This window comes from Pongo abelii, chromosome 11, assembly GCF_028885655.2.
Source record: "Pongo abelii isolate AG06213 chromosome 11, NHGRI_mPonAbe1-v2.0_pri, whole genome shotgun sequence".
NCBI lineage: Eukaryota > Metazoa > Chordata > Mammalia > Primates > Hominidae > Pongo > Pongo abelii.
Window position 1 is genome coordinate 68,945,365 of NC_071996.2, and position 12,657 is coordinate 68,958,021.

The 12,657-nt window shown below is 33.7% G+C and overlaps 1 protein-coding gene across 1 annotated transcript in view; it reads right to left on the reverse strand.

Moving 5' to 3' along the window:
• Positions 1-1,432: 1,432 nt before the first annotated feature.
• Positions 1,433-12,657, reverse strand: part of SCN7A (sodium voltage-gated channel alpha subunit 7) — a 91,498-nt gene continuing 80,273 nt past the window's right edge. Inside the window, exons 21-25 of the mRNA XM_063712846.1 lie at positions 10,921-10,974; positions 10,398-10,535; positions 8,083-8,187; positions 7,525-7,795; positions 1,433-4,511 (exon numbers count right to left, since the gene is read on the reverse strand). Of these exons, the coding sequence (XP_063568916.1) occupies positions 3,445-4,511; positions 7,525-7,795; positions 8,083-8,187; positions 10,398-10,535; positions 10,921-10,974 (1,635 nt within the window). The 3' untranslated portion in view covers positions 1,433-3,444. The remainder of the gene's footprint in view (positions 4,512-7,524; positions 7,796-8,082; positions 8,188-10,397; positions 10,536-10,920; positions 10,975-12,657) is intronic.

The window sequence follows — 12,657 nt, forward strand, 5'->3', positions numbered from 1 at the left end:
GTCAGTGTGTGATTAAAAGTAATTGAAGACAGAGGTTTCCATACAGAGGAGGAGATGATTAAGTGTGTAAGCCTGAAAGTTTTAGTTTACCGAACATAAAGACGAAAATTTCCACTTGTGAAGACTCATTCATTGGAGTTCTTTATTGACCATTAGAGCTAAGAATGCAGACCCAGAATTTATGGAAAGGAACAGACAACAGAAGAGAAAGTTCAAAAACCAAAGGGAAAAATAAAACATGTCTGAGAAGGGATTTGAGGTGTCCAGAGTAATTCTGCTCAGATTTTCTAGCTAATCTCTGCAATAGGGATTTCATCGTCTCCTTGGTTCATATCTCTTTATCCTCCAGGCTGAAGAACTATAAGCTGGATGCCTAGGTCTCATCTCTGTGGTGTACTCTTCTTACAAGTGCCTCTGTATTTAATAAAATTGCCTTCTTTAATTGACAAAGTCCTCCTTTTTATGCAGGGGCCCACTTTACTCACTTCACCTCTGATATCCAACACAGAACCCATCATTCCTGCCTATATGTGTATTACAATGTACACTCATAGTATAAAAATTATCACATATTATAACCAGCTGCATAGTTACGTTTCCCCCCAGTAGTCAGTAAGCTCTTCGGTCTCAGATATATCTTTATCTGAAGGATCTGAGTTTACCTTTAGTATTCAGCATTCACAAAATGTTGAATTTTTCAACTTCTATAATTTTATCCCTTATGACTTCCCTTTTTCCAGGGAATGTCTCTACTTTTAAAATTTACTCCACCAAATGGGGAAAGTGGGACAGAGGGAGATGGAGAGCGAGAGAGTGAGTGTGAGAGAAAACACATTAAGGCTCTGTAACTGGATCTGGTTTAGAGTTCTGGCCTTTTTACTTATAAGATCTCTGCAATATAAAAACTTCATAACCTTTCTAAACCTAACTTTTTTCACTCATGAACTGAGAGTGATCACTTCTTCATGCATGATAAATACATAGGATAAGGCTGGGCATAGGAGTGTGCTCAATAAATGGTAGCTGTTACCATTATCTTTAAAACAATTTCAAGTGTATTATATTTATTAATGAAGCACAATAAAATTTTTGAAGATGCAGAAATTGATAAATAGTAGAGTACCAATAAATTTAATTTCAGTATTATCTTCCAGAAAGCAAATTCTAATAATACAAAAATATATCTAGTAAAATTATTGTTATAATTTTGATAAGAAGAGTGATCTTTTTACATCTTCTTAATGTGTAGGGGCCTCTGGTAAGCTTACTAAAATGTAGTTTACAAAATTATGTGATCTAAAGAAAGCACAACTGTTTCCAGTTTTAAGCCTGGATTAACAAACTTTAATGTAAAGCTTTTTTTAAAAAAGTATACTACACAAAGTTGCCAAGATGATTTATCACATTAAAAACAAACATACCTTAATGTGGTTTACAAGTTATATTTATTATTTTCTATAGTATCTAAAAAGTAACATATATTGTTAAGACTTTGTGAAAAATAACTCTTTACACAGGTTTTGGAAGGTACCTGGCAAACAAGGTTTACAAGTAAAAGATATACTTTTCAAACTAAAATCAGTTTGTTGTCTTTATGCAATTTAAAGAAGCAAGTTATGATTCAAGCAAGTTTAAGTATCTGAAGCAGTTTCCACAATAAAGCATTCCCAAGAAATAGAAAATGGACAAGCTTAGATAAAGCACCAGCTGTCACACTGTCACCAAGTTAACACTGGTTCCTCACTGGTCCCCATAACATGATGGAGAGCAGGAGGAGAAAGGGAAGGAACACTTAGAAAAAAAAAAAAAAAGAAAGAAAACCCTGAAATTACATTTACTTAGGGCATCCCCTAAAGGCATCTTGGTTAGGTTATTCAATTTCTGAGGGGCAGAAAAAGATTATAATAGTTAAGGCTTGAGATCATGCATACAGAATAAAATACAATTACTGATACATAAATTATATTGACTGTTATACAACATATTTAAAAGATTACATTTAAATCAATAATATATAAATTTTCTTTGTGAATCTTTTAGGACTTAGCAGGCACATTGAAATCAATCTTCATACAGTTGGAATAACTCTCAGAATCTCAAACTACATGGAAGTAAATTACTATATTTGTATGAATAAGTCAAAGGACAACTATTTATGCCTATCTTTAAAAAATAATTTCAATAGTGAAAACTAATGTTTAGAATTTTACAGTTCTTTGAATATAAAACATTTTATAGAGTATTGATTTATATGATGAGATTAAAAAACTTGAAAACGTAAACATATAAGGGAAAACTCACTTGTACATACTGTTATAAAACAACAACAAATTTAAACTTTTATCTCCTAATTCATAGTTCTCATAGTTTGAGTGGCCATTGTCTTTCTCTAAGTTATAAAGAATTATAACGTACAGTAAAAAGTACTTTAAAATTGCCACAACTTTCCAATTAAGGGTCGGTCAAGACACTATGAGAATCCCCGTACATAATGGTAGCTCTCAACTCTTCTAATTCATATTTAAACATACATTTGTCAGATCTTATATATTCAATGTTACATTAGAAATAACTGGTAAAAATACATCAATTTCATAATAAGGTAAAGCTTGAGTCTATTAACATATTATCTATTACATCATTTTAGTAAATGTATACTTTTTTAAAAAATAGGTGTAAATGAGAAGAAAATGCAAAAAAATTAAGCTGTAACTCTCCTTTAGGCTTCTTGTTTTATGAATCTGTCCTGCTCAAGAGCCAGAGCTTAGGTGGAACTAGCCAGAGATGAGAAACCAGGATCTTGAGCACAATGATATCCTATTCATTCCCAGTTCCAAATGAAAAGAAAACAAGAACATGCACAAATAAGCACAGAGCTTCAACAAATCTTTTTCAAATGCAGTTTTAATCAGCCCAAGAATCTCTGAGGTTGATCTCAAAGGCACTTTCTAAAGAACTGCTCTCTCCCTTCTTCCAATTGGCATTTGTCTAGGCAAGTTTATGATTTAATGGCCGGTAGCATTTCACCATCCCACATCAGGAATGTATTTGCTTATTTGTAAGCGTTAATAGTGGTGACTTGAAGCCCATTAAATTATACATAAAATATAAAAGAAAGCGCCTGCTGCTGCTGATCTCTATGACCCCTTCCCTTCATTCCCTAGAAGGCACACATCATGTAAGCTATGTAGAGAAAACAAACATGAGATTGTCAAATGGCCACTTTAACCCGCTTTAAACTCACTGCAGCAATATTAAGGATTCTCTTGATTTGTTAGATATAATGCTAAAAAGTGAATTTGGCATGAAGTCTTGCGAATACAAGCTTAATTACCATCGGTTGTAAAGAATTGATTATTATCTCTACTTTTCTTTTATTCCTGGCTCAGGCTTTCAACGTTTTTCAGATATGTGAAGAAATATGCTAAGAGGTGGTAAGTGGGATTAGATCTGGCTTTGAATAGGTGACTTTTCCTTAGCTTTGTCAAAATAGGCACCTTCTTTAGCAGCGTGAACATCTCTATCACCATCTATCATATGAGTATCTGATGTGTTTTTGTCATTTCGCCTCAAGCGGTAATTTTTATAAGCACGTTGAATGATGGTTGCTGAAACTGCCTCTTGTTTTCGTTTCAAAGTAGTCGTAATTGGCTCACATGTGATCTTAAAAGGGTTGGCTAACAAAAACCCTGATTCTATTTCTGAAAGAACTTTCTCCATCCTCACATCTTGACCCATAACTCTTTTTGTAAAAGCAAGTAAGATATCGAGGCAATGAATTCTGTCCCCAACAGCCATGGGGAGGTCCAAAGCAATGAGCTGGCCCTTGTTTGGTTTTGCCATGAAAAGAGGAGGTTCAAGAGCAGCTGCAAAATCTGAAAGCTTGCTAGAGTCTATGTACTGGGTCCTATCAGGATCAAACCTTTTCCATACCTGAAAGAATTTCCTAAAATCATCTTCACTCAAGGTCTTGTTTTTCTTCTTAGAAGCAATATTTAAAAACTCCATGACAACAACAATATACATATTTACAATGATCAGCCATGATATAAGGATATAACTGACAAAATAAAAAATCCCAACAGAGGGGTTCCCACAATCTCCTCTAACTTGAGTCCCAGGGTTAATTTTATCAGGATCACAGTCAGACCATTTACTGTTGAAAATGGCATCAAGCATCCCATCCCAACCAGCAAATATTGCAACTTGAAAAAGACAGAGCATGCTGCTGCCAAAGGTTTCAAAATTAGACACATCATTAATTCCAGCTTCTTTTTTAACATAGGCAAAATTGTACATTCCAAATATGGCATAGATGAACATGACCAGGAAGATGAGAAGAATGATGTTCAATAATGCTGGGAGGGACAGCATCAAAGGAAGCATCAGATTATGAAACACCTTTGGTCCTTTTCCAAGACGCAGCATGTGAATGATCCGTGAGAGAAGTATCAGTTGCACAAATGAAGGAGGCACAAGGTAGGCTCCTACTGTCATAGGCAGACATAGTCCTGGGGGTGGGAAAAGATAAAGCAGGCTATACAATTATTCAAACACAATTGTATTTTGAGGACTATAAATTATTTTACACTTAATTGTTTTTCCCTATGTTTTATTAATCCTTTATTGATCCCTTCCATTTTACTAATCATTCTCATTTAACAGTTAGCATGTTGAAAGTTTGGGTCAGCCAAACACCAATTTTATCAATGCTCAGGGTATCTAGCTAAATTTGGTAGATTATTTTTCTGTAACATCATCTAAGAGTATTACAGATCAAGTAGTTCTGGAATTACAGATGACCTGATTCTATAATGTAGGACAATAGTCATAATTTTTTATTGCTATTGGATCATGAAATTTAGTTCCATGCAACCTTTATTGAATGCCCAATAAATATATCACACCAATATGCAAAGATGAATGACATGATTCCTGTCTTCAGGAACCTTATAATTCAGAAACTAGTGATAGACATTTAAAATAATGATAAGGCAGAAAGACTTAATTGATAAATATAATCACAGAAATGTCTGGCATTCAGTGATTCATAGATTATAATTTAATTTATTTCATAAATAGTACTGGGGCTCCAGGAACTTTAAATTTAAATTGAATAAATAAGTCTTTGTTTAGAACTTTTTTGTAGCTGTGGTAGTTAGATGAAGGAAGTATGGCAGTGATTAACACAAGGACTATAAAACAAGGTAAAATTATAATTCATTAAAGGTTTAGGAGATGTTCTCTGGAAGTATTAGAGAGAATGTAGTTTATTTTGAATTGAGAAGGTAGTGGAAGAAGGAATCCCACGAGGCTTCTAAGTGGTATGGTAGGTTTGTTGAATCTGGAGGAATCATGTCTCACATTTTTGTTAAACTTGGTCTCTGCCTAAGATGATATTTCTCTCTGATGTTCTATCCTATCAATACCCTATCTCTATAGTGCTTTAGTGAATCTTCTACTCTGACCCAAATTCTCATTTCCCTTCAACCTTCCAAACTTTTTCATTATGCAGGAAGTATCACTAAATTGTGAATAAATTCCTCTACATTCTCATCACTATTTTTTTTTAACCCAATCTCTTTTTTGGGGGGGGAAGTTCTTTTTTTAATTTTTGTTTTTCTTTATTTCTTCTAAAAAAACCCACCAGGATACATGTGCAGAACATGCAGGTTTGTTACATAGGTATACATGTGCCATGGTGGTTTGCTGCACCTATCCACCAGTCCTCTAAGTTCCTTCCCCTCACGCCCCACCCTCCAACAAGCCCTGGTGTGTGTTGTTCCCCTCTCTGTGTCCATGCGTTCAACTCCCACTTATAAGTGAAAATATGTGGTGTTTGGATTTCTGTTCCTGTTTTAGTTTGCAGAGGATGATGGCTAAATATGGCTCTATCTTGAAGACTCTATTTCCCTTGCAACCCTCTCAAATACAGAGAGCTCATTCATCCCCACTCCACTTTCCTCAGGTTAGAAAGAAAAAATATGTATCTTTCTTTCTTTCCGATGTGATTTCTGGTCACTTTTCCTTCCTATTATTTTTATAAAGAAAAAAATAAAAGAGATTTTTGACATTTTGTGGATCATGCCATTCAGCTATATCATTTCCGACCATTCCTTGGCTCTATAGCCTACTCATTCTTCATTCATATTCATTGAAGACTTCAGTAATTGACTCACTGTCTCTCATTTCACCTTAGCATCTACCATCAACAATCCATTTAAAAGCCAGTTTCTGTCTTTGGTCTTCTCAAGTTATTACACTCTTTTCCATCATTTTACAAATCCACATTTATAATCACATTCTGGACCCAAGATATCTTGCCTTCTGAAACTTCAAATTCAAACTGCTTTCTCTCTGACTGCAATTGCTTTTCCTTCCAGTTCTCTGATGAAGTCCCCTTCAGTCTCATAGGACTCTAATTCCATCATTCCTCTGACTTCTTCCTATCAGCTCCCTCTTGTCTTCATGTACTTTTCTATCAGTTTTTCTGATAGCTTCTTCTTTTCTGAAGCTTCTTACAGTTTTTCTCAGTAGTTAGTTGCATTGTTTCCACTATCAACTGAATGAGTGAATATTTGGAAGCACATCTGGGCAAACAGTTTGTCTTTATTTTCTACTACTCAATATATAGAATAGTGTTTGATGCAGTAAACTTAAATATTGTTCCTACTCTCATGGAACTTACATCCTAATATGTGTGTTATGGGGAAACAGACAAACTTCTCTCTGTCTGAAACTCTTTGACACTAAATTCTTTGCTTGGCTATCTCCTTATCTGAAAAGTCTCTAATTAGATTTCACGTCTTCCATAAAGTTTTCTCTGACCTCTACTTACTGATTAGGTGACCTCCTTCTGCTGTGCTGCTGCAGCACCCTGTGACTTCCCTATCATAACCTTAATAGCACATATTAAAATGTACCGTTTAATTATCTATATCCTTTAATAGACTCTAAGTTATGTGTACACAGAAATTATACTTATGTTGTTTACTACTGAATTTTTTGCATATAACAAACTCTTTATTCACAAAGAGAATTATCAAGTGTATTTATTAAATAAGAGAGAGATCTCCAAAGTAAGAGAAAACAAGCAACAAATTTGTTAAAGCCTGAAACTCTAATGTTGTATAAGTTGTAAATAGTTTTAGAGGTTAGAGGGAAGGAAATAATAGGGAAGGAAATAATAGTGAACTTAAAAGAATACATCATTCTAAGACATAAAGATCTTTCTAGTGTCATCTAGAAAATTAATGTATATTATAGAATGAAGGGGTGACTAAACATTCAACTGGTGGCTTATATGCAAAGTTTATGTTATTAGAAATATTTTTGAACATCTTATCTCTATTAGGCATGGATGGTACACATATGAATACAAATGTGAAGCATTCCTGTTGAAAATAAAAAAAGATCTCTACCTGTTTTGCTTATTAGGAGACTATATTTAATGAGATATTTACTGTAAGAGCTTACTTGAATTAATATTATTATCAGTAAAAATTTGACTAAACAAAATCTTACCTGTGATGGAGAAAATAACCACCATAAAATCAAAAATGTTCCACGCAATGGTGAAATAAAAACAACGGAAAGCGATGAGCTTCAGTATACATTCCATAGTATATAGCATAACAAAAATTGAGTTAATCCAGTAGAGAGCAATGGACATTTGTAGACTCTGAACATCAGTGTCTATCATCATGGCTATTGCTTGGAAACATATAAGAACCATAACAATGACATTAAAAACTTGGCTTGTTACCACGTCAAAAATGAATCCTTGGAGCTTGTTCTGTGGGTAAAATCAACAGGTGTAATAGTCTTATTAATAGGATATGTATACATATATATGGTCTTTTATACGCTACAACTTTCTTCCCAAAATAAATGAGAATAAGTGTGAACCTAAATTTTTGCCAAACTGTAACTATAACATATAGTCAAAACAAACAAAATGACCATAAAAAGCTTTGTCAAGGGGACACAAAAATTTTGTCAAAAGCATTTGTTAAGGCTTTAAAAGAGAATATATAAAGAACACCTCCATTGAAGTTTCAAAAAATCTAGACATTTTCTTACTAATGGGCGAGGTACTGGTCTTTGAGAATCCTCATACATTAGCTTCTTCAGCCTGCGGTACTGTTTTCTCTGTTTAACCGTTATAAAGATATTTGAGCCTCCCAGGTAAAGAAAGGAAAGAAAAATATATTAAAATCACACTTAATCCAAATTTTCCCTTATGTTAATAGGCATTTTAAAGACTTGGCAATTATTGATTTAATCTTCTAAAAAAAGGCTTAACTGCAGTGAATGAAATCATGATCATGTTTGAACATGTCTGACTTTCTGCCCAAAAATCCATAAAAAGCACATACAGAATACATGCCGATAGTGACAGAAATTCAGTAATCTCTAAGTGTGCCCTCTTAGGGGAGTGTCAAGTCTTTTTTCACATAGGGTTGTAAAAGAGGACAAAGGAGAAACAGCAGGGGATATCTGGAAATATTTACTAAGAAAGGTTGAGCTCAATAGCTAAAGGAAAAGTTAATTTGTATCTTTTAATAAGCAGAAATAAACAGAAATGATCATATGTGATCATTTTTATATGACTATATATTGCTTTATTTTTCGAATACTATCAGAAGATTTTTTTTTTACTACTATTCCGAAAGTACCTTGCGCTTGCTTCTTCATAGCATGTTTGAGGGCTTATTGATTTTTGTGTTTCTAGTGCTAATTTCAGTATCTTATGTAATATATGTGAAGTGAATAATGTCATGTCCTAGGAATTAGGAATTGTTACTGCTCTAAATCAGGACCTGGTCACTTAAATTGACTGCAGACACCAGTTCGAAGCCTAGAAGCAAATCCTAGTATGTTATCCTACAGGGTTGATATTCATAGAAAGCTGAAGCATCCAATCAAAATCGCATTTGATCACTCGGCTCTCCACTCCTATTTCATTGGTGGAGACTCAAGAGTGATATACAGTAGTCCCCCCTTATCTGAAGTCTCACTTTCCACAGTATCAGTTAGCCATGGTCAACCACAGTTGGAAATTATTACATGAAAAATCCTAAAAATAAATAGTTAATACATTTTGAATTTCATGTGGGTCTGAGTTGTGTGATGAAATCTTGTGTCATCCTGCTCTGTGGAGACTGGGATGTGAATCATCCCTTTGTCCAGCACATTCACTCAGTCTATGCCACCCACACATTAGTCACTTTGCAGCTATCTCTGTTATCAAGCGATTGTGTTCAAGTAATCCTTATTTTAATTAATAATAACCCCCAAAATGCAAGAGACGTGATGCTGGCATTTGAATATGCCAAAAAGAAGCTGCAAAGTGCTTCCTTTAAGAGAAAAGGTGAAAGTGCTTGACTTAAGGAAAGAAAAAAAATATGCTGAGGCTGCTAAATCTATGGTATGAATGAATCTTCCATCCATGAAATTGTGAAGAATGAAAAATAAATGTATGCTTGATTTGCTGTTGTACTTCCAACTGCAAATGGCCACAGTGCATGATAAGTCCTAGTCATGGAAAAGGCATCTTCATGTGAACAGAAACACGTTCTGATTTACAGCAATCAGGTTAGGTACTACCCTGCGGTTTCAGGCATCCACTGGAGGTCTTGGAACACAGTCCCCTTGGGTAAGGAGGGTCTACTGTACCAGATTTTACACATGGCTAAAGTTTGATTACATGGCTGAAGATAAAATTTCAAAATTAAACTATTCTTTACTTTGACTTTTTTGGAAGGCTTCCCAAAAGAGATTAGGTGCCTGTGTAAAATAACTTGACTTAGATGTCTTTTTAGTCCTTTGCATTTGTGGAGGTCCTGAAGGAAGTCACTTTTTAGAAATGGCATGAAACTGTAGTTATTCAATTCTGTCTCTGAACTCTGTCTTACCGGGTTCAAGCACTCCTACTTAGGCCACCCAGTTAGGATTTATGACTCTCTCTACTTCTAGCAGAAGGAACTACTCTAACTTTGAAAGATGTCCATGCTGGCTGACTGTGAAGGCTTTAAATATAACAGAGAGTAAAAGAGTGTTTTTTTCTGGAACTCTTCACATATTTGTGAAGATAGAAAATTTTACTTACAGTATTTATTTTTCAGCATATCATTATTTTCAAAACACTTGTAATTTTTACACAGACACTTGTAATGTTTAACTTTTGAACTTGACTGTGTAGTACATATTTTGGATTTAGAAGGCAATGTTCATCAATGTGCAGAAACATTAATCATGACTTTTTAAGATACATGTCAAATAAAAATGACATTAAGCTGAATCCAAAGCCAATTATTTGAAGCAGGGCATTTATATATTTATGTATATGCCTGATTTTCTCAGACATTGGATAAACAAATAATATTTATACTTATCTTTATTTTATGCTTGTTGAAATTATCAATAATAACAGTAATCAGCATACTCAGAGGGAGAAATACTCCAAATATAATAAAGCTGATAAAGTAACAATACATGTAGATGTTGACTTCAAAATGAGGCTGTATATTTACCTAGAAGTTTAAAATAAGGAAATTACTGATATTGGCTTTTTAAAACAAGTTTTATAAAACAATTTATGACAAGAAAACCCAACAATGCTACCTAAGAAACTGTTTTCGTTTTTGCTCTTTGGCAAAAGGATATTATTGCTTTGTACGAATGTTAAAGTTCATTTCATTCATTTAACCATTGTTGCAAAGTCTGGTAATCTTTCAAATGGACCTATGGGGCCTCAATCATTGTATATAATAACCCTGGAAGAATTTCATTGCCAATGAAATATCCAATCTGAACTGCATTTGACTTCTATTCATTAATACTGGTGCCCTGTGCTCGAATTGCAAAAATGACTTTCCTTCTATCTTAACAATGGCTTTAAAATGACATTATACTTACAGCAACAGAATCAATTGCTGAATTCATAATAGTGATCCATCCATTAAATGTTGCCTGTAAAAATGACATTCATTTAAAACTTTTGCTTCCTGGCAAATAAAAAGTAAAATCTCAATCTCTTATTAGTGCACTGAAACATTTGACATAGGCTTGCCACACTTCCATATACTCTGTAATTGGGATCCTTAACATTTTCATTATTATATTGTCTGTTAACAACTATTTCAAGTACTTAGTTTATTTGTAGTTAATAACAAAATATTTTAAGATAGTATGACTAGAAAAAGATAAATAGAGAAACAGATATATAAATGGCAAAGAAATACATGCAGCCATGTGTCATGGTGACTTGTAGCTGCTATACATGTGCTTTTCTGTGAGACGTGAGAGGAATTGTTCAACTCTTCACATCTGCTAGATATTGAGTCACTGAGTAGCAGTGTCTCAAAATGCTAAAGAGATAAAAAAGTAGTGACTTGGGTTGGACCAAAGAATTATTACCTGTGATGGTTAATACTGAGTGCCAATTTGATTGGATTGAAGGATGCAAAGTATTGATCCTGGGTGTGTCTGTGAGGGTGTTGCCAAAGGAGATTAACATTTGAGTCAGTGGGCTGGGGAAGACAGACCCACCCTTAATCTGGTGGACACAATCTAATCAGCTGCCAGCAAATATAAAGCAGGCAGGAAAACATGAAAAGGCGAGACTGGCCTAGCCTCCCAGCCTATATTTTTCTCCAGTGCTAGATGCTTCCTGCCCTCAAACATTGGACTCCAAATTCTTCAGTTTTGAGACTCGGACTGGCTCTCCTTGCTCCTCAAGCTTGCAGACAGCCTATTGTGGGACCCTGTGATCACTGATCATGTAAGTTAATACTTAATAAACTCCCCTTTATATATATATATGTGTGTGTGTGTGCGTGTGTATATATGTAAATATATATATACCTTATATATACATAAATATATATATACCTTATATATACGTAAATGTATATATACGTAAATATATATATACCATATATATGTAAATATAATATACCTTATATACGTAAATATATATATACCTTATATACGTAAATATATATATACCTTATATATGTAAATATATATATCCTATATATACGTAAATATATATCCTATATATACGTAAATATGTATATATCCTATATATACGTAAATATATATATATCCTATATATACGTAAATATATATATCCTATATATACGTAAATATATATCCTATATATACGTAAATTATATATATCCTATATATACATAAATATATATATCCTATATATACGTAAATATATATATATCCTATATCGGAAGTAGAGATGCAAGTAAATTTAACAGAGGAAATATAGATACTGGCCCAAACTATTTTTACCACCATTGATCAAGTTATGGGGTAATGTATTAGTCAGGGTTCCCTAGAGGGAGTGAACTGATAGGAGAGAGATATATATATATATATATATATATATATATATATATATATATATAACTAATAGGATATATATATATATATATATATATATATATATATCCTATCCTATATTAGCACCTATTCTGATTTTTCGGTCACCCCAAAGTCTATATCCTCATCTTACCAGGCTTCGGAATAATCTCCCACATCGTAACATATTATTCAGGAAAAAAAGAACAATTTGGGTACATGGGCATGGTCTGGGCTATAATATCAATTGGCTTCCTGGGATTCATTGTGTGAGCTCAC